This window comes from Oreochromis niloticus, linkage group LG9 (assembly GCF_001858045.2).
Source record: "Oreochromis niloticus isolate F11D_XX linkage group LG9, O_niloticus_UMD_NMBU, whole genome shotgun sequence".
In the NCBI taxonomy this organism is placed as follows: domain Eukaryota; kingdom Metazoa; phylum Chordata; class Actinopteri; order Cichliformes; family Cichlidae; genus Oreochromis; species Oreochromis niloticus.
Genome location: NC_031974.2, coordinates 26,698,934 through 26,725,736, shown reverse-complemented (window position 1 = coordinate 26,725,736; position 26,803 = coordinate 26,698,934). Strand labels below are relative to the sequence as shown.

General features: G+C 41.8%; 1 protein-coding gene across 2 annotated transcripts; it reads left to right on the top strand.

The window, feature by feature from the left end:
* The first annotated feature begins 3,823 nt into the window (after positions 1–3,823).
* LOC109203517 (RING finger protein 145-like) lies at positions 3,824–8,536 on the top strand. 2 transcript variants are annotated; one of them, XM_025910590.1, is made up of 5 exons: positions 3,824–3,878; positions 5,562–5,740; positions 6,073–6,220; positions 6,624–6,857; positions 8,380–8,536. In XM_025910590.1, the coding sequence occupies exons 3-5, from the start codon at positions 6,137–6,139 to the stop codon at positions 8,431–8,433; spliced, it is 372 nt and encodes a 123-aa protein (XP_025766375.1). In that variant the 5' UTR covers positions 3,824–3,878; positions 5,562–5,740; positions 6,073–6,136; the 3' UTR covers positions 8,434–8,536. The 2 variants fall into 2 exon arrangements, with proteins under 2 accessions (XP_025766375.1, XP_025766376.1); XM_025910591.1 differs by having other exon boundaries at positions 3,855–3,878; positions 5,562–5,625.
* Positions 8,537–26,803: the final 18,267 nt, after the last annotated feature.

Here is a 26,803-nt window from a genome sequence, read left to right as displayed (position 1 = left end):
CAAATAAAGAACTTTGTGTCGACAAGCTTGTTAGTTAATCATTTACAAATCAATATTGTCTGTATGACAGCAATTAAATAAAGTGAAACATGTAAAACAGTGGGGTTAAGCGATGCGATGAAAAATTTGGGTGCACCTAACTTTTGTGCTGGCACCTAAGAAAAAAAGTTAATCCATACAATCTTAGTAATATTTATACTAGTTTTAATGTTAAATTCAATATTCAAGCAAGTCAATATTCAAGAAAATGCACGTAAAATAAATTAATATTAGTTGTAGTGGCTTTAAACTTTGGGGTACCGCTCTCTACTCATTGGCTCCTTTGCCTCCAACAGCACGGTATCCACCAGATTTGGTTCATACCTGAGATATTACAGATTATAAAGTCACATCTACCTTTTTATGCAATTCCCTTCTCACATATACATTGAAACAGAGAAGGTAGGACTGACTAACAACCACAAGAGCTTTCTGAGACTGATTATATACTGATTTTGAGTATAAACACTAGCAAAATGCAAGTTTTGCTGCAGCAGATGTCATTGACTGCTTCAGGCTTGCTCCCAGCAGCTGGACGGTGTCCTGGAGTAAAAGAACTACATATCTAGCTGTTGTGACAGTATCTCCAGTGACAGGTCAGTTCATGTCTACATACTCACTGGCTAAGTTATGGTAGTGAAGGCTCACTGACTCTGTCTTCCACTACTCTCAGACACTGTGTCATATTTTCAGAGGAGCCCAACAAACCACAGATCACTGAGCTGTCCTAACAAATCTCCAGCAATGATGCGACACGTAGGAAGACTGAGTTATAAAGACATGGCAATATTCAACAAGGTCTTGAATTATGAGGCCCCGTCATATCTTAAACCATTAAGGTACCCATCACCCCGGTACAGCTCTTCACTCTCAGACTAGCTCTTTCTAAAAGTAGAATGGGAGGCAGAGCCTTCAGCTTTCAGGGCTCTGCTCTGAACCAGCTCCCAGTCTGGATTCAGGAGACAGACACCCTCTGTACTTTCAACATTACACTTACAACTTTCCTATTTGATAAAGCATATAGTCAGCCTTGGATCAGGTGACCCTGAACCCTCCCTTAGTTACACTGCAGTAAACCTCTTGTGTGGTTACTTATAGTTACCATTTATGTCTTTTAGTGAGGGTTAATAGTTACTTCCCAACCATTATTCGTCTTCTATCACTTATTCATCTTCGAGAATGGAGATGTGCATGGCCGGGAGTCCCTCTGCAAATCTCAACTCTTTGTTACAAACAGTTTTATAAAAGCAACCCCCATTGTAAACCCATATGGTGTGTCATTAACTAAGACACTGCGTGTGTGTGTGCCTTCCTGCTGGTCATAAAGGGTCATCTCCTCTACACTCTGAATCTAATATAACCACCACTACAGTCTACAGCTGATATTCCACTGGCCCTTAGACAGACCTATTACCTCGGTCTTCAGTGTCATCGTCCTCTATTCCAATGCCCTCTGCCAGTTCTTTCTGTTTGCGGTAATTCAGCAGGAATTGGCGAATGCTGAGGTCTTCCTGGTCACCGGAGCTTTGATTGGAGCTGGCAGACGTACTGGTCCTGCTACAAGTGGAAGGAAACCACCTCGCTAAAGGAAAAACAAGACAACAATATGAGATAGGTTTGGTTACAATAAAATAAGTCAGTTGATTAAAATCAGTGTGACACAGACGCTGATGTTTTTGAAAGAGCCATCAGTAACATTTAATTCATACATTTTACTGTGCGGGCTTGTAAAACTTCTGTATGAATATTATTATGAATATTAATTCTACAACAGAAAACCACTCAGCAATTAAACCATCACGATGTATTAAATGTTTCCAAAGATACTGATAATTTGATAACGAGCAAATTATACATCCTGAAGTGTACTCCTTGATAGAAACTTTGAAAGGCACTGCAGAAAACATAAAGTTAAGCAACATAAAAAATGTGGCAGAGCATGCAATGAGTCACATTCTTCCTTGTCCTCTTTGACTCCCAGTATACGTGAGACTCAAGCTGACATCACTGTTGAAATCTTACCCAGTGCCTTCATGAGTGCGTGCAGCGCGGAGCAGAAAAGAGCAGCTGTGCGCTCGTAGCTGAGATCCAGATCCTGAACCATGTCCCCGACCAGCAGGCTGCAGTCAGAGTGAGTCAACAGAACTGTCAACACCGGTGGAGCCTGGCCAACAAGACAGGATTATAATGAAATACAGTACAAGCTCAGGGCAGCACAGGCTTAAGCAGATCAAGGAGGAAATCGGGTAAACCCCCAGCAGTTATTTCTGTGTCCATTTTGGGTTAAAAACAAAAACACCTCATAACTACCTGTGGATGCTGGCTGAGCCTCTGAAGGTTGAGTGATATGTCATTAAGCAGGTAGTCAGAGTTCTCATTGATCAGTTCCTTGAGGGAAGCGTATCCACAGACCTTATTGATGTTCCATATGGAGCTCAGCGCCGCCTGGCTGACCAGCAGCGTCTCCTCACCAGCTTTCTCCAGCACAGGATACAGCCAGGTCGTCAACAAGGGACGGAAATCGCGGCCCAGCGCCTGAGCACAGCAGGCGAAGGCCTCCAGTTGGATGCACAGCTGACAGATGTTGCTGTTGAGCTGGTGGATTGTGGATGCAGATCATTTTAGATGTTTCAGTAGCAGCCTGATGAAATTAGCTGTGTCGTTAACCCACTTCAGCCATCCAAACAGATGACCATCTAAGGTGAATTATGCAGATCACTAGCACAGTACACAGATTACCACTTCTTATTCCAGCCAGACTTGTTGTTACTTCATTCTAATCATGCAGTAACAACAAAGATTTATTCCTACTGGCTTTTTAAAATGTGCTTCTTCTATTCTAGGAAAACAAAACATGTTATCACAAGGTTTGGTTTTTTCAATGACATTTGTGTTGGCTGTGTCAGTTGCAGGCAAACATTTATCATAATGGTTAGATATTAGGAAATAGCTTAAAATCAGTGCATATTTAACTTGTTACACTGCCTTAATGTTGCCTGCATGGGATCTCCTCATCAGCATATGACTGTACCCTGGATGATGATATGTGAGGAGCTTGAACTTGATTCGCTAACAGAAACTAATTTAGCTAGCTTAGCACACATGTCTTGTGGCAAGATATATGCACCTAAATGCTTTAAGTCATTGGCTGTTCTGCCAAATTCCCACCAACCTGCAACTTTGTGAGCTGACTGTTTCGGGATTTTTCTGTTTTAGACAACAAAAAAAAAAAAAAGATCTACAGATTCAGGCATTTCCTTACCTGTGGTAGTCGCGTAGAATGACGTCACTGACAATGGTCTAAGTTGAAAACAAACTTTCTCAAACAAAAAACCAAAACCAAACAAAACAAAAAAAGAAGAAGTGAGTCGGCGTGTCATCTTTACCGAGCACCATACATGCTTTGCACAAAAAAACAAGTATTGCCGAACAAAAGATAAATGTCCTTTTTTTCATATTTTCTGCGGCTGGTCGTTTGGCGTAAGACGTACGTAGTGGCGCTTTGCATCTGAGCGCCCGAGTTCGAACCCCTCACGGACTCGCTGTCACGACCCTTGCTTGGGGGGCGGGGAGAAGCCAAGTCGCTTCTCCTTTTTCCTGCTCTTGCCAACTCCTCCGCCTGCTCTCTTATTACCTTTTATTACCGGAAAATACCCATGCTTGTCAGCTCTTCATTCCTCAACTATTTGCTGCTTATTACTCCACCTTCCACAACTTGCACTTTCTCTCTTCAGGCTACCAACTCTGCCTTCATTTTTTCACACTGTCTCCGACACTTTTACATCAAATTATTAGCACCTAATAAGCACAGTGACAGAGGGACCCGAGGCTTTTTTTCGGTAAGTTACATGTGTTTGTGTCCGTAACTACCGTCCTTAGCTAGGTCCTGAAATCTAGGCAGCTAAGATGACAACTGGGCTCTTCGGGGAAACTTGTTTTGTAAAGTTGGTTTAGCTAATCCGTAGAGGCCAATGAATTGACCGTGACTAAAGAAATGATGAGAAAAGCACTGGGTTGCTGTTGTTGCTCTCCGGTCACTGATGCTAGCTAAGAGGATGTAATAAAGGCAAGGTAGCAGAGATGAAAAAGGAGTGGTTGTTGATAAATAAGTGGAGAAAAAGGTGGGCAGGGAAAAAAAGCAGGTGTGAGTGTGTGAAATGTGGTGAGTATTTGAGTGTAAAAATGTGTGGTCTCCTGCGAAAGGCTGGGTGCCCGATGTGCACCTTGCGCTCTTTAAATAGAAGGATATTCCAGTTCTGCTCGCCCGTCATGTGGCGACATGTGGTGGGCTAGCAGGTTCATAACATAGAGGCTCAGGTTCGAGCCCTCGGCTCAACTGCCTTTCTATGTTCATCTGCTCGGGGAGGTCCAGGCAGGGGATCTTGGAGTGAAAATTCCGAGGGATGAACCTTGTTCAGCCTGGACTTCCCCTGATTTTGATTTTGATTTTTCTCTGTTTTTTCTTTTACCTGCCAGCAACAAACAGCCCAGCCTGATTTATGGGACCTCCTTCTTGTCATGGCTACCAAGGACCACTCTTCTTCTGCCAACAAGTCATTGCCTGACAAATAATTATTTCCTATGTTTCCCTATGGGGTTTTTAATCTCCAATATCTTTACATATCTTGCTAGATAGACTTCCCTCAACAGGGTTTACAAACGCCTTATCCTCTTTGTCCACTTCAAATAACTTTAAACAACTATTCTTAGATTTCTTGCAACATCTGCTGTCCTCTTGCACAGATTACGCTTTTTAAAAAACTAACAAACACTTTTTTTAACGTCAACCCATTTTTGGAACTAGATAAATAAAGCATATATAAAAGTCACTACCAAAAACTCATTGCAGCTTCTACCTTGTTATAGGAATGTTGTTTGTGGCTCAAGATGACTTGATTTCATCCATGAAGGATACATTTGATATATGTTTTCACATATTATAGACCAACAAGTTATTATAGCAGTTTAAATACGAGCGATCGGTTTTTGGAAGACGATCATTTTTTTAGCACAACACCGCTAAGCACCAACTCATCCATCCTTTCTCCTTTTCTTCTTTTCATGCCGCCACCATGGGAAGCGCCCACAAATGTGTCATTTCACACTGGCAGCAGGCTCGCAGAGCTAGCTGTGGTGCTTGTTCTTCTTCTCTGACTTTGCTGTTTCACCGTGTTTAGATAACGTGCCATCCGCAAACACTCGCACTCATTTTCGTGCTTTAGCTTTGTACTCACGCGCACACACACGTGCACACATGCACACACACACACACACACACACACACACACAGTGTGTGTTAGTTTAGTCTGTTTCAACCTCTCTTTGTGTGGAAACACACATATCTAGAACTATTCTTTAAGGATGTCTGCATTTCACACAACTGTCTAATAGGATAAAATATTGACATTGTATACCCAAAGGTCAAGTCTGGATAAACGTGTATATGATTTCCAACTTGAATGCAAAGCCAAGGCATATAATTGTGTGGTGTGTCAACTCTAATGTGTTTCCTCTCTGTGCAGGGGGATGACTGAAGCTATCACCTTGCTAATCCTTGCTGTCCAAACTGGCCTCATTGAGCTGCAGGTCATCCACAGAGCCTTCCTCCTCTCTATCGTCCTCTTTATTGTTGCTGCTTCCATCCTGCAGTCCATGCTGGAGATAGCTGATCCTATAGTCCTAGCCCTGGGAGCATCTAGAGGCAACTAAGATAATATACCAAAGACTTTTTTCATGTGTTTATTTTTAAGAAAACTCTGTGTCCCACTGTTTGTTTTATTTTTACTGATCATAAACAACTATTAATAACTATGGGCAGTTAGTTAATTATCACAGAATTCATTATCTATGGTCATCAGTACAACTCATGCTAACATCATAAATTAAGTAATACTACGGTGTACTGTCCTTCTTTCTTCATTCCTAAACAGGCAGTTTGTCTTTTTGACATCAATCTGACTGAAAGTGTGTTTGCAAAGCCTGCTATCAACCTGCCTGCTTTCTCATATGCTGGTTTTGCTGCCCGTCCCGTAGGAGTTTGTGGAAGCACTTCCGTGCAGTTTCTCTCTGTCTCTTCCTGCTGATCTTTCCAGCGTACATGGCTTATATGATCTGCCAGTTCTTCCACATGGACTTCTGGCTTCTCATCATCATCTCCTCCTCAATCCTCACCTCTCTCCAGGTAACACACAACCGCATCGCAGTGTGCAAAAACGTTAAATTAAATAGTTTAAACTTGCTCTACCCAAACAGTTCAGCCCAATAATAATTAAACATGTATATTTGCTTGTTTTTTAATTCCATAATAACTCTGAAACACTCTACCGCCAGGTGCTTGGCACTCTGTTGATCTGTTGTTCTCTTCATGGTGGAGGAGTTTCGTAAAGCTCCAGTGTAGAACATGGATGAAGTCATATATTGTGTAAATGGGAGCTACAGATTGCTGGAGTTTCTGCTATGTGTCTCACACACACACACACACACACACACACACTCTTTGCTAAGTTCTGACTGTAAACAGACACTGTCATGTAATGCATCAGCACTGTCTCTGCCTCACTGTCAGTGATTTGTTACCTCACCAGGTTGCGGTGTGCGTGGTGTGCTATGGTGTATCAGAGACTGTATTTGGCGAGTGGAGTGTGATGGGAAGCACCATCATCTTGGTCCACTCGTACTATAACGTCTGGCTCAGAGCCCAGCTGGGCTGGCAGAGCTTCCTGCTCAGGAGAGATGCTGTACACAAGATAAAAAGCCTCCCTACAGCTAGCAATACACAGCTGGAGCAGTATAATGACATCTGTGCTATCTGCTTCCAGGTATGAACAGTTTTTATGTTTATCTAAAGAGGATGCATGACCCAGACTTAATCTGGGGCTGGAGCCAGGCAAACTCTACTGGTCCATCATCACAATCTAACCCACCAACTCCCCATTCAGTGGAACCTCCTCCACGTCCTCCACCTCCTCCTCCATTCAACCCCTGAGCTCCATTTTAACACACACACAACATACATACATGCATATATAATTACACAATCTAAATAATCCCCTATTCTACTTGTCCAGCTGTTTGCTGTTGGCTCTCCCATCATGTCCAACTTCATATCCATGTTATGTCCAACTTCATATCCATGTTATGTTTCAAAATGTCTAAAACAATCTCTAAGCAGAAATTCATCACTCGGCATTAAAAATGTAAAAAAGAGGACAATGATCGCAGCTTTACAAATGTTAGTACTCGTTAGGCAGTTGTCTTGAGCAGTGAAACGTATCCCATGATAGGTGTAACCCATGCCAGCAGTGATTTCATCACAGGTCAGTTGTTTTCACATGTTCTTTCACAGGGATCAAATTTAATACAAAAACAGGATGCATAATCTCATCTCAGAATGATTGGGAATTTTACACCATGTCCAGAAAATGTGAAAATCGGGATTCCATCATGGCTTTTCTTTCTTTTTTCTCCCTACAGTCATGCTTTTACCCCTTACCTTTTGATGCCCGACATTTAGGGCGATGGTTGCTCCTGCCTTGTTTGTACGCTTTAACTTTCAACCGCTGTACATTTTGTAGTGTTTGGGTGCCACGATTTATCTAAAAATTGATCAGACTATGATTACTGATGGTTGTATTTTATACCGTGACAAGTCTTAACATTTCATAACGTCTAGAAATTCTCCACATTTTTGTTTTCACTGCTGGGTGTCAGTAGTGTTGTGATTTAGTGATACTGAGCGTTAGCAGACTGAATGTTGTTTATTGACATTCACATGACCTAAAGCCTGCTGCTAAGCAGAGGACACATGGTATGGTCTAGCTGAGGGGTGCAGTGTGAACTCTTGGTTCACATTGAGAACTTACATGTGTCAAGCTTTTGCTTTTATACTACTTCAATATCTGATTCAGACTTGTTTGGCTGGTCCCAGCAAAAAAAAAACTGTTCTATTCCTCATCGCCAAACTTTTGTATTACTGTTAAAGCAACTTATTGTTAAGGTCACACGCTGCAAATGGACTAAGGGAAGATGGAGAGACGAGGTATAAATAGTCCACAGAGCTGAAAAGGAGCTCGGATTTTGGCCTCATTAGCTCTAGTTTATGGTTCTCACTCGTGCTTACTGTTGCAGCTTAGCTCACTCACAGATCAACCAATCATTCACATGTTGGTTGCTGATGGCAGAGCCAATCACTCCTTTCTTAGAGACCCCTGTATTTTCTAAGACCATTAGCGTTTTCCTGCTCGTCAGTCGTTTACTCCATAAATTGTTGATACCAGCAAACTGAGCCACAGCTTCTTTTTCCCCACAAAAACACACTCTTTCTTTTGCTACTGCATTTAGCAGATGAAGCACGGCGAGGAAGAAATATGCTTTGAAACGAGTGTGAAAGACTGATAACTTTAGGATGCCAAGTCCTGATGCACACTTATATGTAGACCTTGCTGCCACTCTGACCACAGAACGTGTTTGTCCCCAGTGTGCTATAACCTTGCAACCAATGTGTTTTTCTACCTTTGTTTTTCTTTTGGGGTATATTTACACTAATGTCATTTTTACTAGCAATGACCAAAGCTGTTCTGTGGAGTCGGCACCAAATACCCTCTGATGTCTGTGTACGAGGAAACGGCCCAATCTGTTTGTGTGTAATGAACACAAATGTGCTCTGTACGTAATCTATATTAAACCAGAGGTGTTGATAAATATATATATAATCATATACATAAGTAAGACGAGGGCTTGGTTCTCCAAAGTTTCCTTTCTTTGTTTCTTCACGTGCCTGAGAGCAAAGAGAATTTTGGATAGAAGCTGCTGGGAAATCAAGCCTCTGATCTGAGCCACCAGGTTGCTGCTTCTCCAGTCATATGACGATCTTTTAAGCTGGTGTGATCACTCTGCTGCCTCTACTGTTAGGAGTGGGCTCAGCATGGAGACGCATTAATTAGCGCTCAGCAGTATTACTTACTAGCACTTTATTAAAGGTCTTATTAGTATGAATGACCATATTCTTGACATTGGGAAGCGTGGGCTGCAGGGTGAGAATGAATACACGATCAGTGTAGGATCAAACCTGACCAACGCTGCTTTGACTTTTTGTGTTTATTTTTTTAAGAGATGAAATGGAGAGTTTGATGTATTTGCACATGTCTTCTGAAAGGTGAACCTAAGGATTTTCTGTACACACCTTCTTATTTTAATACCAACACCATTCCTTTGACTTGATTTTTTTTTTTTTCGAACTGCTGTTCGATACTGTTGCCTCTGACTGACAGATGTGTAGAGATGAATTGTAGTTGTGGGGCTGCTCTCCCCGACACTCCCTGCAGATTTTGGTTTAAGATGAATTGTTTTTGTCCATTGAGTTTGTCCAAAACAGCTTTAGGACCTGCTCTGTTTATCTGGCTCTCAGTGCCATTTCTTTCTGTTAAATGCTCATATTTGTTTTTTGGACTTTATGCCTGTCATTGCCTTGGTTATTTTACCAAAAATAATGTTAATCAAATAATATGGGTGTAGTTTGTAAGGTCAAGAGCAGACAAAGAATGTATGAAAAGCTATTACAATCAGTTTCTTTGAAAAGTCTCATTTATTGTACATTTTGGCGACAACGCATCACGTGACTGAACTGACTGTGAGGTACTGCAACAGCAGAGGGCAGCAATACTGTAGAAAACATGCCAGCTCCCAAAAACGAAGCCCAAACGTCTCTATCGCTGCCTGGTGTCTGGCTGCAGTATAGGTCATGAACAACCCTCCTCTATATTAGCGGATGGGACTGGGTCAGACTAAATAAAGAAAAAAACTTCTCCTCAGATCATTTTAACGCCTCCGTTACAGAATTTCAGCTGTCATTTTCACTCAAGTCTCCATAGACTTTGGAGCAACTGTGTTGCTTCGAGGCCATTTGCGAGAAAACGGCAACTCCTACAATAATGACAGTGTCATTTTGTGAAAGGCAAGAAAAGTACCTACGTTTTGATGTATAATTTGTGTTAATGAAGGCAAATTGAAGCGTTTGTTCGGACATGAGAAGAGATTGAGAAAGCCACAATGTGTGGCGTGTTTGGCGGTCCATAGCAACCATAACAACCAATATTGATTGACGGAAAAGAGATTTGAGACAGGGGTAAAAAAAAAAAAAAAAAAAAAAAGCAGAGAGAGCCCATCTATAGGCTCGCCTGTAGGCTTCTAAGCAAGCGTAGCAGGTGAATTCAGAGCCAGGGATTTTTTTTTTTCAACATGTTTCCCCAACATATGGTCCGCATGGGATTCGAACCACTGCCCCCTGTCTTCAATCTCTGCCATAGGGCCTGTCACTTTCCCATGAGCCACTTGGGCGGCACGGAAAGACAGAGCAAAAGTGCTACATTTAAAGTGCACACCCGTGCACAGCCGCAACCCCATTTTCGGCTCTTTTCATTATTTGGACACCAGGCCTTATCTAGTCAGCCGTTCCAACCACATTCCTGGCAATGTGTGCCTACTTCAAGGCGCATACAAGTGTAACTCTAATGCAACTTAAGTGTTAGTGACGTCACACCTATGCGCCACTGCCCTCTGTGGAGAATGGGAGAAATGTGCTTGCACCTCAACCTATGGACTCGGACATTCAATCATCATCTTCCTAACTCAAGGTAACCTTATGGCTATGGATTAGTGTGGCTGCTCTACCAGGTGTAACAATGAAGTTTAACACCCAGCATCCACGAAAAAAGAATTTCTGAAATGTAACGGAGTTAGAAGCTAGCTGAGAGTTAGCTCGCTATTTTCCATCTAAATATAATATACCAGGTTCTGACTGAGGGATTTCTAAAACAAATTAAAGGCACAGCTCTGCTATCACTTCTGACATACATGAAGACAGGAAAGTAAGCAGCAGTGATGTTTGTAGGGTTACTGAAGTTTGGCTAGCTGGTATATAGTGATGTGCTATGTGACTAGCGAACAGCTATGTTAGCATAACATTAACGCAGTGATGAACGGGAACTTTTTTCCACTGGATAAGAGTTAAGGTGAGGGTTCCTGATGGTTAGGGACAAATGCAGTGGCATGGCAGGATGCTGTAAACGGACCAAACTTCAGTCAAGAGAACAACTGAGATAATCCATCCACATAGGAGGTTAGTCATTAATGTGCTGCTGCATTGCCTGGGCTGTAGTTACATGGTAAGGTTTTAAAAACTGAGCTTTAAAATGAATAGTTGTAATAAAAACTGAGAGAGGCCGACAGTGATCACTTACTTTTTGTAAGGGCTTGTTGAGATTAAATAGAACAAGTTACAAAGCATTAAAACATGTTAAAAACACAACAGCCTTATTAAACGCAGAGTAGTTTGGGCCCAGAAGTAGGATTCATCACTTCATCACTTAAAGACCGGATAGACACACGGTGGAGTTACTCATGTTACTGTTGTTGCCACTTTCTAAATGTAGCAGGATGAATATTATATGTACTGGTTGATCCCACTTTTAGTCAGGCGCATTTTGAGGAGAAATAACTTTGCTGGTTATCAAATTATCAGTATCTTTGGAAACATTTAATACATCGTGATGGTTTAAATGCTGAGTCGTTTTCTGTTGTAGAATTGATATTCATAATAATATTTAGACAGCGGCCCTATAGGTGTTTGCAGTTTTTGCAGTTTTACAAGCCCTCACGGTAAAAATATGGAATTAAATGTCACTAATGGGCTCTTCTCAAAAAACATCAGCGTCTGTGTCACACTGATTTTGATTAACTGACTTATTTTATTGTGATCAAACCTATTTTGATATTGTTGTCTTGTTTTTCCTTTAGCGAGGTGGTTTCCTTCCACTTGTAGCAGGACCAGTACGTCTGCCAGCTCCAGATAGAGCTCCAGTGACCAGGAAGACCTCAGCATTCGCCAATTCCTGCTGAATTACCGCAAACAGAAAGAACTGGCAGAGGGCATTGGAATAGAGGACGATGACACTGAAGACAGAGGTAATAGGTCTGTCTAAGGGCCAGTGGAATATCAGCTGTAGACTGTAGTGGTGGTTATATTAGATTCAGAGTGTAGAGGAGATGACCCTTTTATGACCAGCAGGAAGGCACACACACACACGCAGTGTCTTAGGTTAATGACACACCATATGGGGTTTACAATGGGGGTTGCTTTTATAAAACTGTTTGTAACAAAGAGTTGAGATTTGCAGAGGGACTCCCGGGCCATGCACATCTCCATTCTCGAAGATGAATAAGTGATAGAAGACGAATAAATGGTTGGGAAGTAACTATTAACCCTCACTATAAAGACATAAATGGTAACTATAAGTAACCACACAAGAGGTTTACTGCAGTGTAACTAAGGGAGGGTTCAGGGTCACCTGATCCAAGGCTGACTATATGCTTTATCAAATAGGAAAGTTGTAAGTGTAATGTTGAAAGTACAGAGGGTGTCTGTCTCCTGAATCCAGACTGGGAGCTGGTTCAGAGCAGAGCCCTGAAAGCTGAAGGCTCTGCCTCCCATTCTACTTTTAGAAAGAGCTAGTCTGAGAGTGAAGAGCTGTACCGGGGTGATGTGGTTTAAGATATGACGGGGCCTCATAATTCAAGACCTTGTTGAAATATTGCCATGTCTTTATAACTCAGTCTTCCTACGTGTCGCATCATTGCTGGAGATTTGTTAGGACAGCTCAGTGATCTGTGGTTTGTTGGGCTCCTCTGAAAATATGACACAGTGTCTGAGAGTAGTGGAAGACAGAGTCAGTGAGCCTTCACTACCATAACTTAGCCAGTGAGTATGTAGACATGAACTGACCTGTCACTGGAGATACTGTCACAACAGCTAGATATGTAGTTCTTTACTCCAGGACACCGTCCAGCTGCTGGGAGCAAGCCCTGAAGCAGTCAATGACATCTGCTGCAGCAAAACTTGCATTTTGCTAGTGTTTATACTCAAAATCAGTATATAATCAGTCTCAGAAAGCTCTTGTGGTTGTTAGTCAGTCCTACCTTCTCTGTTTCAATGTATATGTGAGAAGGGAATTGCATAAAAAGGTAGATGTGACTTTATAATCTGTAATATCTCAGGTATGAACCAAATTTGGTGGATACCGTGCTGTTGGAGGCAAAGGAGCCAATGAGTAGAGAGGCGGTACCCAAAGTTTAAAGCCAACTACAACTAATATTAATTTATTTTACGTGCATTTTCTTGAATATTGACTTGCTTGAATATTTGAATTTTAACATTGAAAACTAGTGATAAATATTACTAAGATTGTATGGATTAACTTTTTTCTTAGGTGCACCAGCACAAAAGTTAGGTGCACCCAAATTTTTCATCGCATCGCTTAACCCCACTGTTTTACATGTTTCACTTTATTTTAATTGCTGTCATACAGACAATATTGATTTGTAAATGATTAACTAACAAGCTTGTCGACACAAAGTTCTTTATTTGGAGCACAGTTCTACAGGAAGATAAGTTACTGAAATAGTGCTTGTGCTTAAAGTGCTTTGGCACTCTTTGGCAATATTGTAGACAATGTTAAACTTGATCATCATCTGGGCCTCCTCTGACAATCTGTTTGCTGCTGCCTGCCGCTGAAAGGCAGTGGGGAGAGGGGCACTTGGGCAGGGCATTTATCACGACATGTAATGTGTTTTCTGGATACACTGGTGTTTTTTAAGCGTTCAGAGGTTGATGGCTCTGTGTCAGAGCACTGGCTATGAACTTCACACAGATCAGACGTAACGAAAAAGTTATCAATTGTTCTTTTCATCTTTTCTCATTACCCACAGCTACATCCACTTCTCAAGCGCCACAGCCTGGTGAGTATGTGATCTGCGTTCACTTTGGAGGGGAGCACATCCCTAGCAGTCCATTCCAAGTCGCAGTGAGTGAGCTGCATTTAATCCTACGTGCCTACATGCTGTTTTGGCAACTTTCATGAATAAAACTGAGTTTTCAGTCTCAGTCAAAACAATCGCAAACAGGCAGAGTACAGTTGTCAAGAATGACCCTCGAGTTAGAGAAGCAGTAGTGTCTTATGATGAGTCTTAAGCTGCGTCAAGTCAACGACATGAAGCACCTATGGGCGAGATAACTCGAGTAGATAGGACGTGGGCAAGACCCAAGATAAGCTTTTCTCAAATTCTACATAAGCAATTTAAGTGAGTGCTAATAAGAGTGACAGATGCCACCGACTGAAGTAAATGCATAAGCAGTCCCAGATGCCAAAGCCCTGATTGAATATCTTTGTTAAAGCCAATAAAGTCACATATGTTGTGTTGCTGTGAAAGCAGGAAACTGCCCATGCTGTCCAAAAACAGCTTTTTTTTCCTGCTGTAAAGGTGGACATGGGAGCTTATATGAGAATGACTCTTGGAGGAATCACATTGTTTGTCACAGCTGTACTGGCTTCATTTTTAATTGTTTTTATTTTTCAGCCATTTAGTACTGATGAAGTACTTTTAAAGTGCATTTAAGGAAAGTTCTCATTTCTCAGTGGAGTGTCAGTAAGACGGTATAAAGGAGTGGGGTCTGTATAAGAACACATTTTCAGATGAATAGGCAGTTGATGTAGAAATGGCGCGCATTACAAGTCGAACTTGATAATGAAGAGTGTTTACGTTGCTCCTCAGTACAGTAACTGCTGAGGTTACAGGATTTACGAGTGCCCTGGAGCACAGATCCATTCCCCTACAGAGGCATTCCCCTACAGAGGCTTTGTGATTGGTCCTGATGGCTGCAGCCGTTTCGCTATATCACTTTGACGCCGTTTTAATCCGCTCCAATGCCTTATCTTTTTCCCTCTCTCAATTCCCTCCATCATCCCTGCCTACACCCTCCAAGTACTGGAAGGAGCTCCGTCAGACCAGCTCATGCAACAGAGCCAAATGCCCCAACAGCCCTGGGTATCTAAAACCTCAGCCTCCGGTCTCTCGGCCTTCTCAGCTTCAGTTTTTGTTCAGCTTCTCCCTGTTGTCCCTTTGTCATCTATAGCACACATGGTCTCCTTTCATCAGACTGCATCATTGTCTGCTGTCTCTCATTGCAGGTGTTTCATCACTGAGAGGGTGCGTTCTCTCATTTCTCTCTCTCCATGTCAAAAACGGGATGCCTGAAACACATGGACAGTTCAGCAGAGCTGCATAATGTTAAGAAGCCACAGCCTTCTGATGTTACAGGTCCTGTATTAATTTCCTGTGTTCATTTAGTCTGTGACATGTTGTCGCTGTAACCAGAACTGTTGCCACGATCTCTTAACAACCTGTGATCTGACGTGTGCACTTGTGTGTCTCTCAGGCAACAGACCGACCAATGGGAATGATCTGGCTGGATGTGGCAAGTCTGAGACCATTTGACCTGGTGATTCCATTCACCATCCAGAAAGGAGAGGTCACAGGTAACAAGTCTACTTAATAAACAGATAGTTTGATCATAATGATGTGTGTGTGTCATTGTTTTTGTCCTCTGCTTTAGGTGAGGTCCGAATGGCATCAGGCAAAGTTGCTAAGCTTGACATCACAGACAACAACGATGGCACAGTTGCTGACAAGTACGCTCCCACAGAGGCCGGTCTGCATGAGATGGATATCAAATACGATGGCACCCACATCCCAGGTATCTGCATATGGTCAGGAGAAATGCGTGGGAATGAAGTGCATGGAGAAAATAGTTTGGAAGGAAGTCACTAACCGCTCTTTTTCTGTCTGTCAACAGGAAGTCCCTTGCAGTTCTACATGGATTGCATGAACGGTGCCTATGGCCCTGGCCTTATCCACGATCCATCTGGAGATGTTCCAAGACTACATGCCTGGAAACATTCTGCCCGAAACCCACTGCTCAGCTGCAGATATTCCACTGGACATAGGAGAGCTTGACCTCATAATGACCTGTCCCCTCCCACCCCCTGCATGAGACTGTACGAGCATTGAGCAGCTCCTTCAGCAGTGGACTTTTACACCCACAGTGTAGGAAGGAGCGCGACCGCAGGTCATTCTTACCAGCAGCTGTCAGACTCTATAATCCAGTTTAACATGGTTATCTCACTCATCACCTGTTTAATTGACATATCAAATGTTTTTAATTGCTGCTGCTCACTTTACAGCTTGTTTCTACACTGTATATTTCACCAGGATCATTCACCCCTTGTGTAAATATCTCTGTACACTTTTATCTGTATATCTGTGTGTATGTATATAGAACCACTCTGCGTCTTCCTTCTATATTTTATATTCCTCTTGCTGTGTAACACCCACATTTCTCATTTGTGGGATAAAAAGGTTTATTCTATTCTATTTCAACATTAAACTCGATACTTTGTGAAAAAGTCAAAATATGGAGATTAAAGGTTCCATTTCAAGGCAAACAAATCTATTGTCGATGAGTCTGTAGGTGGGCGGCTTGATCCAAATATTTATAATATTGACAAACCAGCACTGGTATTGGTATCAGATCGATACTAGCTTTGTTTCTCTCTTCAGTCTGTCTGTAGACCACTGAACTGTATAAATGATTTTTTGGAATGAAAAAATCGTTAACTTTCCTTTTCCCTGGGGCTTTGCATCAGTCGCCTCCTCCCAGCCTCGTATTTCTGACAGTGTAATCAAACAGGTGCTTTGGTTTCATCTTCTCCACAACTGTATTTCCCCTCATGGTGGGTTCTTATCATAAGTAATGTGCCAAAACGTTATTACTTGCATGGGCTCACAGTGGGTAGTTGTGGGCGGGAGTGTGTGAGCAGGGCAAACCCACGCTTAACCTCCACAGGGCAACAGAAGTTTTGACTTTTGATGTCCCTATATGGGCCCAGATGGACAAAATTATTCTGGATGGGTTTTCTAAAACCTGTAGTGGTCCAGTTCTTTAACCTGAGCCCCAAAGGGTTTTCTGAGCTTCCTGCTCGAAAATGAAATGCCCAAACTTAATTGAGTGCAATCACAAACTCTGTGTATACAATCGTGGTATCAAAAGAAAGCTAACACTTGTGAAATGTCATCAGAGGTGTAAATATTGCAGCAGATATTACTGTGTCAAAGTTACTGAGACTGGAACACAGAAAAAGTGAGTAGATTTTATTCCCGCCTAATTTTTTATTTATTTTTTAACATATAACCCTTTTAAAAGCATGCTTCAGTTCACATTTCACAACAAACAAAGAAACAAACAACCTTTATTTGTCACATACACAATCATACAGGGTACAACATGTAGTGAAATGCTTGTGTCTGAGCTGCAGACATTTAATTCCCGAAATTCAGTATAAACATCATCTGTGCAAAGTTTTATGTTTCTAAAGTGAAACCGTGAAAAATGACAGCACTGCCAACACATAAATATCCAGACGTTGAACAAAAAGGCCCAATTTTGCACACATTGAACACCATGTCAGTTGAATTTTTTAGGTATTAAACAGCAGAAATTATTTAATTTTATTAACAGGCCTAAAAATACTTTTTGAGCCAATATTTTTTTCTTTTTTTACTTTTTTAAGTTGAACAACTAAACAACAAATATACATAATAATGCAGTTATAGAAAGGGCAGGAAAAATGTCACAGCTTGCAGTATCTTTTACAACCATAATAATCTATTAGCGCGATTAGAGCACGCTGTAGGTATTACAGGTACTGCGCTGCAGTGGTTTGTATCATATCTATCTAATAGACTCCAATTTGTTCATGTAAATGGAGAGTGCTCTCCACACACTAAGGTCAATTATGGCGTTCCACAGGGTTCGGTGCTAGGACAAATGCTGTTTACATTATACATGCTTCCCTTAGGCAGCATCATTAGAAGACATAGCATACATTTTCACTGCTATGCAGATGACACCCAGCTCTATCTGTCCATGAAGCCAGGTAACACACACCAATTAGTTAAACTGCAGGAATGTCTTAAAGACATAAAGACCTGGATGGCCGCTAACTTTCTGCCTCTTAATTCAGATCAAACTGAGGTTATTGTACTCGGCCCTGAAAATCTTAGAAATATGGTATCTAAGCAGATTCTTACTCTGGATGGCATTACCTTGGCCTCCAGTAACGCTGTGAGGAACCTTGGAGTCATTTTTGACCAGGACATGTCCTTCAACGCACATATTAAACAAATATGTAAGACTGCTTTCTTCCACTTGCGCAACATCTCTAAAATTAGAAATATCCTGTCTCGGAGTGATGCTAAAAAACTAGTTCATGCATTTATTACTTCCAGGCTGGACTACTGTAATTCTTTATTATCAGGAAGTCCTAAAAACTCGCTGAAAAGCCTTCAGTTAATCCAGAATGCTGCAGCAAGAGTACTGACGGGGACTAGAAAGAGAGAGCAGATTTCTCCTGTTTTGGCTTCCCTTCATTGGCTTCCTGTTAAATCCAGAATTGAATTCAAAATCCTGCTCCTCACATACAAGGTCTTAAATAATCAGGCCCTGTTAAAAGGGAGTTTTTCCTTCCCCACTGTCGCCAAAGTGCTTGCTCATAGGGGTCATATGATTGTTGGGTTTTTCTCTGAATCTATTATTGTACCATCTACTGTACAATATAAAGCGCCTTGAGGCGACTGTTGTTGTGATTTGGCGCTATATAAATAAAACTGAATTGAATTGAACTTCAGAAAAAACCCAATCAACAGCTGTAACCATATTTATACAATTTTCATGTATTTTCTGGTCTCCATTCTGCCCTTATTCATAAACTGCAGCTTGTTCAAAATGCGGCTGCGCGTCTCTTAACTGGAACTGGCAGGTTTGAGTCTATTACTCCAGTTCTTTCCGACCTGCACTGGCTCCCTATTAAATTTCGTATTGATTTTAAAATTTTATTGCTCACTTTTAAAATCATAAACAACACCGCGCCCAGCTATCTTACGGATCTCCTCAGTTTTTATATCCCTGGGAGAGCGCTTAGATCAGCAGGCCAAATGCTCCTGGTGCAACCGAGATCTCGGCTCAAGACCAGAGGTGGCCGCGCATTCGCCGCTGTCGCACCCTACCTCTGGAATAACCTCCCCCTAGCTATTCGGGCGTCTGATTCAATTCAATCTTTTAAATCTCGATTAAAAACTTATCTGTTTAGCCTTGCCTTCCCCAGCTCTTAGAGCCCACATCCTTAGTGTATTTGGAACTTATTTTTATTACTTGTTAATGATTATAATGTTTTAACCTTCAGCCTTTCGGGTTGTGTCTACTATGCCTGGTGTATTATTGGTTAGTTATGTCACCTGCCTGTTAGTATATTTTATGTGTATTTTGTATTTTATGCTTTATATTTGTATTTATTATTGCTCTTAACTCATTCTGTGAAGCACTTTGGCATGCCTGTGGTTTTTAAATGTGCTATATAAATAAAATTGTATTGTATTGTATTGTATTTTTTTAGCGGCTCCTTGGTGGAGGAGACAGCCACCCTCAGGGCTTCCAAAGCTAGTATACTCTTACTGCTGGTCCCAAGCCTGGATAAATGAGAGGATTACATCAAGAAGGTCATATGATGTAAAAATGTGTTTGGATTCATCTGCTGTGATTCCCTCCTGGGTAAAATAAGGCAAGAGCAAAAAAATATCAGATACGGTACTTTTTGTTTTTTCTTTTTAATCAAACATAACTCAGTAGCGCTCCATTTTCACCTAATGTTAATGTACAGTAAGTACTAATTGTGGGCTAGCAGAAGCTAGGAGGTTAGATAATCAAGGTGATGACTAAGTAATATTTGTAAATGACAGAGTAGCTCTTGATTCCACAGAGCTAGGTGATCAACTATTTGGCACAGCTGACAGACTTTCTTTCAGCTAATTGACCTGTTGGAGTCGTGGTTCAATAAGCCGTCCGTTTGTGAGGTGAGTCAATTTCATCAAGCAGCAGCTCATTAGCTGACTGGCTGGTTAACTGTCTCAGTAACGGAGCCAAACTCCTCCTTGAGCAGTTTGAACACGTTGTCCGAGAACTCGTCTCTCGGCCTGCCCGTGCCGTTCAGCTGGAGGTCGGGGTGGTGTGGGATGTAAGAGGACGGGCAGTGCAGCTCATTGAGAGTAAACCAGAAGGTGTCCGGACCCACCTGGATTAAGTGTCGGAACACACTGTGCAGGAAAGGGAAAGAAACACAGGAACAGCATTAGCTCTGAGCTGTGTTTTGCTTTGTATGTAATATCTATTGTATGGAAAACACCTTCCTATGATCCAAAGTGACAGACTGAACCAGTTTTGCTGGCTTTAACATGCGAACCAACAGTTTAACTATAAGCTCATTAACTCAACACTGCCTTTCTCTTCAGGTTTGTTTTTTAAATCACCTCCAAGCAGGAAAATACTTAAGTATATTAAAGCATGTGTTTTTACTTGTGGCTGCTATGTTGCTACCCAAACACTTAGATCAATAATTCAGAATGATGTGAGTTATTAAAGGCTGCTTGCATACTGCATTCTGAGCTATTTTTTTAGTCATTTACTTTGTTTATTCACAGCTTCCATCTGTCCTTTACATTACTGTAGCTCTCACAGTGCACACATTTTGCATCAGCTGCCAGTGTAAAGGTGAAATGAGTTCCCTTTCAGATTCGTACACACAGTATTGGGATATCACGGCCCTACGTGTCCTGAAGACACTTCTATTCACGCCTGTAAGGCAACTGACCTGTGATGATATGCCACATATAAACTCATCATCACAGTCATTCCTCACTTTTTATGCTCTTTACCTGGCTAGGAACACTTTTGCCAAGTTGGGATTGCTAGCTATTGCTAGTTAGCTCTGTGGTGTGGCAACCTGAAGTTAGCCTAACTGCTCCTGTTGGTTTTAGCCACCACTGCTGAACTACATCTGCGTATTTCTGGAAGTTCCTTTCTCAAGGGACAAAATGAGTGAGGGTGATATTTAAATCAGGCCCACAAACTGATTTACTAAAGTTTCCAGCAAAGGGTTAAAAGTCTTATATTACAGGTAATATACGTTAAAGTCATGAATACTGGTGTCTTTACCCAGAACATGCAGGAACCTGATTATTCCTGAGGTATTCAATTGTCAGGTCCCATGTTCCTCTCCTTCAGGGAACAAAAGCTATAGCCACAGTGCTTTGTTTCATGTTCAGTGTTCAGAGACAATGAATGACTCCTGAAGTCACATTTTGTTGTGTAACACCCAGCACCTCTCCAAATATGATGTTAAGCATTCAATTTAAATTCAGATTTTACTGATAAATCATGTCACGTGGCTATTAATGACCAACATGGCAATACAATGTCAACTGGATGGCACAGTTTTAATTTATGGCATTCTGTCTGTGTGTAACACTCACACACATTAGTAACTAAATGAAAGATTGAGTTACTTACTACAGCGGTCCTTAATAAAGACTTACCTTAAACAGGCTTCTTGCAGTCTGATGGGTTGTCTGGATCTCAGGTAGGGTAGACAGGCTTCACAAACAGCATCTAGGTCTGCTTCAGCTGAGAAAACCAAACACAGGACATTTTTACTATATTTTATTCATATAAAAATTGTAATACTTTTACCTTTTATCCAGAAATTACAACAGAAATCAACTTGAAAAAGAAAATAAAAACGAATAAAATGCAACAAAGCCAAGTTAATTTCACGGATTAATCACAGCGGCAGAATACAGTTTGAGCTCGGTGCCTGGTCTTCGGGTGGATCACTCCCTGCAAATATGTTACTCATAAAACTCCAGGAGCATACAGGTGGATGCTGGGGTGGTGGATGGGCTGAAACAGCAGGCAGTGGTGCAGCAGGATGTGAGGAAAGTGGGGCACGTTACATGTCCAGCTCCAGGCTTGGCTCCATACATGGTTACAGTTGTGAATGCTTCTTTTCTGATTATGTCCAGTGCGTGCACATAATGACACTTTTATGGGTTAAAAACAAAAAACACGTCATAACTACCTGTGGATGCTGGCTGAGCCTCTGAAGGTTGAGTGATATGTCATTAAGCAGGTAGTCAGAGTTCTCATTGATCAGTTTCTTGAGGGAAGCGTATCCACAGACCTTATTGATGTTCCATATGGAGCTCAGCGCCGCCTGGCTGACCAGCAGCGTCTCCTCACCAGCTTTCTCCAGCACAGGATACAGCCAGGTCGTCAACAAGGGACGGAAATCGCGGCCCAGCGCCTCAGCACAGCAGGCGAAGGCCTCCAGTTGGATGCACAGCTGACAGATGTTGCTGTTGAGCTGGTGGATCGTGGATGCAGATGTTGATGATGAAGGAATCACTTGGAGAGAGCCGGCATCACTGTTGCATATGGAGAGGAGTCTGGATGGACTGAGCAGCTACGCAAAGAGACAAAACACATGTTAATGCACTGCTTTTTAGCCACTTTTACACATGCACTGCAGCTCTGAAGTTTTCAAGATATTATCCATGCAAGTGAGAACGCAAATGTCTGACACAGTAACATCAGACATTAAACAGCCTTTAGCCTTCCTGCTCCTGAAAGCCTGTATTATATCTGACTGTGCTCATGTAGGGACAGCACAGATCAGCCTTTCTCAAAGTCAAGAGTGGGGCCAATTTAGGATCTTCACTCAAATTTAAAATACAAGGGAAACTGATGTATTTCCTTACATAAACAAAAACAACACATGCTGTTATAAAATGCTCATCCTACGCAGTCATATGCAAAGTGTTAAAATCAGTGTGTGATCCACCTGCCACTAAGAGATATTATTTCTCTTTGGTAGATGGAAAAAATATAATCAAACTCACTGTCAGTAGCTACAACAGCACATTTGTTATAATATGATGAATCAAGCATTTAGATATTAAATAGTATTGAGGGAGACAGGATCAAATACAGTGAGGCATCTCGGGTGGGCAGAGCCCTGATTCAGTAGGGTGAATAAGGGATCTCGTCTCCTCCGTACTTAATGAGTGTGGTGTACCTGTCAGTCATGTCTGGCACATAAGACACCAGGTAGGTCCCATCATGGTTGTCACAGATATTTGCTTCTTGGGCTTCCCGTCTGGGTCCTTCAGGAGAAAATAAAAACTGTTACCTAAATATCAACACTTTGGTTACATTATTGTGTGGTCCACGTTCATGCGCTCACAGTGATCTGCACTGTCAGCAGTCCCTCACCTGCATCTTTGCCATCAATGTTGAACTTCACTGGCAGAGAGCTGGGCACTCCAGTGGTTTTAAGGCCGGATCCACTTGCACGCACCTTGCTGGCATCATGGGTGGGCAGCACCTTCACCTTGTAAGGGTGGACAAAAGGGAAGAGAAGAACAACACGCTCACAAATGAAAGGAGCCTCATTTACAGAACCCAGTAAACCACACAAAGACTTTTCCATTTTTAAAGCTGGCCAGAGTGCAACACTGTAACATGTAACACCTAGAAGGTTCAGATGGTTGCAGTACTTTGCTCATTTGGATCAAAAGTTTGGGGGAAAATCTTTCATTAAATCAAGTGATTGTAATGCTCTTGCTTCCGTTGTGTAGTTAACCATCTATCATTTTAGATGTTTCATTAGCAGCCTGATGAAATTAGCTGTGTCGTTAGCCCACTTCAGCCATCCAAACAGATGACCATCTAAGGTGAATTATGCAGATCACTAGCACAGTACACAGATTACCACTTCTTATTCCAGCCAGACTTGTTGTTACTTCATTCTAATCATGCAGTAACAACAAAGATTTATTCCTACTGGCTTTTTAAAATGTGCTTCTTCTATTCTAGAAAAACAAAAACATGTTATCACAGGCTTTTGTTTTTTTCAATGACATTTGTGTTGGCTGTGTCAGTTGCAGGCAAACATTTATCATAATGGTTAGATATTAGGAAATAGCTTAAAATCAGTGCATATTTAACTTGTTACACTGCCTTAATGTTGCCTGCATGGGATCTCCTCATCAGCATATGACTGTACCCTGGATGATGATATGTGAGGAGCTTGAACTTGATTCGCTAACAGAAACTAATTTAGCTAGCTTAGCACACATGTCTTGTGGCAAGATATATGCACCTAAATGCTTTAAGTCATTGGCTGTTCTGCCAAATTCCCACCAACCTGCAACTTTGTGAGCTGACTGTTTCGGGATTTTTCTGTTTTAGACAACAAAAAGAAAAGAAAAAGATCTACAGATTCAGGCTTTTCCTTACCTGTGGTAGTCGGCGTAGAATGACGTCACTGACACTGGTTTAATATGAAAACAAACTTTCTCAAACAAAAAAACAAAAACAAAAAAAGAAGAAGTGAGTCGGCGTGTCATCTTTACCGAGCACCATACATGTTTTGCCTCACATTAAAATTATTATTTTTCCTTTTCAAAAATAATTTGTCTTCAGAGAAGTCAAATATATCAAATTTGCACGAATTCCACGGCCCGGCAGGTGGCGCAGAGCACTTGTCGCTGGCCCCTGGCAGGTTGAAGCACAGACCGTCGATGGTTCGAGTCTCACTCGGTCAAAATCATCTCTGTAGCTTCGGCCTGCTAGGGGGATTCCTGGTCTGCGCAGGGAATCCCGAGTTTTTTTTTCTTTTTTGGGGTGTTGGGGCCTTTATTTATAAAGCTGGGACTATCTCCGTTGTCATGGCTACCAACAACAACGCCAGCTTGGGGGAGAGCAGAGAGCCGATAGCCGATAAGCACAGACTCATTCATCCTTTCTCCACTTTCTTTCATAGCTGCTGCTGACGCTGGGACTTGTGTGGCTTTGCAGTTTTTGCCTTGTTGGGAGCTTTTAAGGACCAGCCTTGAATTTTACACATTTGACGTCACTGACATTGGTTTAATATGAAAACAAACTTTCTCAAACAAAAAAAAAACAAAAAAAGAAGACGTGAGTCGGCGTGTCATCTTTACCGAGCACCATACATGTTTTGCCTCACATTAAAATTATTATTTTTCCTTTTCAAAAATAATTTGATTGATATCATGCCTTGTATGGTGTCAGGAAGACACACGCACACACACACACACACACACATATGCATGTCTTAACCGTCACGTGGTTAAGTGAATTGTGTGTAACCTCTGTTGTCAATAAAAGAGTGAGGCGGACGCAGAGGAGTTGGAGTTGCTTGGACAGGCGAGTGGCAGCTCTGCTCTCCGACGCTCCCCTTGCAAGTAAAACGTACTGAGGTGTCTTTTTGTTTGCTTTCAGTAACAGTTTCTGTTTACCAGCACGGTTGACTTAAACCCAACAGAATCATTCATTGTAAATTACTTCTGATGTTTGAGGAAATATCTACACAGGTATGCAGAAACCCACTTTTACTAACAATCACTCCTGTATATTGTAATCTTAGACTGTGATTCTGTGTCCAAGTTTATCAGGTCAGATGGATAATATACGAGTAGAAAAACCTTTCAAAGAATAAGCCATTCCAGATGAAAATAGCATAGCTCAGGTTTTGTGCAACTGCATTTCATAAAGTGAAAAACATTGTTCTCATCAAAGGACGCATTACATTTAGAAAGTTTGGGGTCCTGAGCAATGACTTTTTGGGTTCAAAGGGATGAAAAGCTGCTGGAGTGTGTGCTAATGTCTATAGAAAAAGGTTTTTATGCAACTGGACGTGTCACTCTCTTTTCAGGAAAGTGCAAATTTGATCTAATCATATTAGAAACGTTGTGTTTCAGACACAGATGTTGCTAGATTTACTATTTTTGAAGCGAGTATAATATTTTGTATAAGGATGAGGGTGTTTATGTATGAAACTGGAACAAAAAGTGAAGATTTCTTACACCGTGGTGCGTAACTCCCTACAAACAAAAGTGCAAACTGGGTCCAGTTATGTCTTGATGCATGCTCAATCATCCAGGTAACTAAATCCCAAAAGGTTCATTCTGTTAGATGAGATAAGACTTTATTGATCCCACGGCGGGGAAATTTTTTCCTCAGCTCAGGTACAGATAGCAGAAGGAAAATACAAATAAAATACAAACAAATATAAAACATAGAATAGAATAGAATAAACCTTTATAATCCCACTGATTATAAAATTTGGTGTTACAGAGCTCTTACAGCAAGGGAAAATAAAATATAAAAGGAAGACACAGGGTGGTCCTATGAACGTAAGCAACCAAAGTTCGTATATACAGGTAACAATGTACAGAATATGTATAGAAAAATTGAGAAAATTGTACGGAGATATGTATAAAATGTAGAGTAAACTAACAAGCTGGTGAGTAAGATGACCAAAGGAATGTTAAGCTGCATTATAGAGTCTGACAGCTGCTGGTAAGAATGACCTGCGGTAGCGCTCCTTCCTACACTGTGGGCGTAAAAGTCCACTGCTGAAGGAGCTGCTCAGTGCTCGTACAGTCTCATGCAGGGGGTGGGAGGTGTTGTCCATGATGGATGTTAGCTTAGACAACATCCTCTCCTCCCCAACCTGCTCGATGGACTTCAGCGGACAGTCCAGGACAGAGCTGGCCCTCCTGACCAGCTTGTTGAGTTTCCCCCCGTCCCTCTCTGCCATTCCACCACTCCAGCAGACCACAGCATAGAAAATAGCAGACGCCACCACAGTGTCATAAAATGTCCTTAGGACTGTCCTGTTCACCCCAAAGGATCTCAGCCGCCGTAGCAGGTGGAGACGACTTAGACCCAGTAGAGTGGTTGAAGGAAAAGGGGGACAGGTGAGGTGCATTTCATGTCCCCGGTGCTGTGGGGGGTTGCAGAGAGGTGTGACGAGCTCTGGTGGATGGGGGAGGGAAGGGCTACTGAATCAAACCTGTTAAACAACTGGTTCAATCTGTTAGCCAGAACCTGGTCTCCAGACTCTGGACCCCCTCCGCTCACAGTGCTCCGTCCAGTGATGGTGTTCAGTCCTCTCCACAC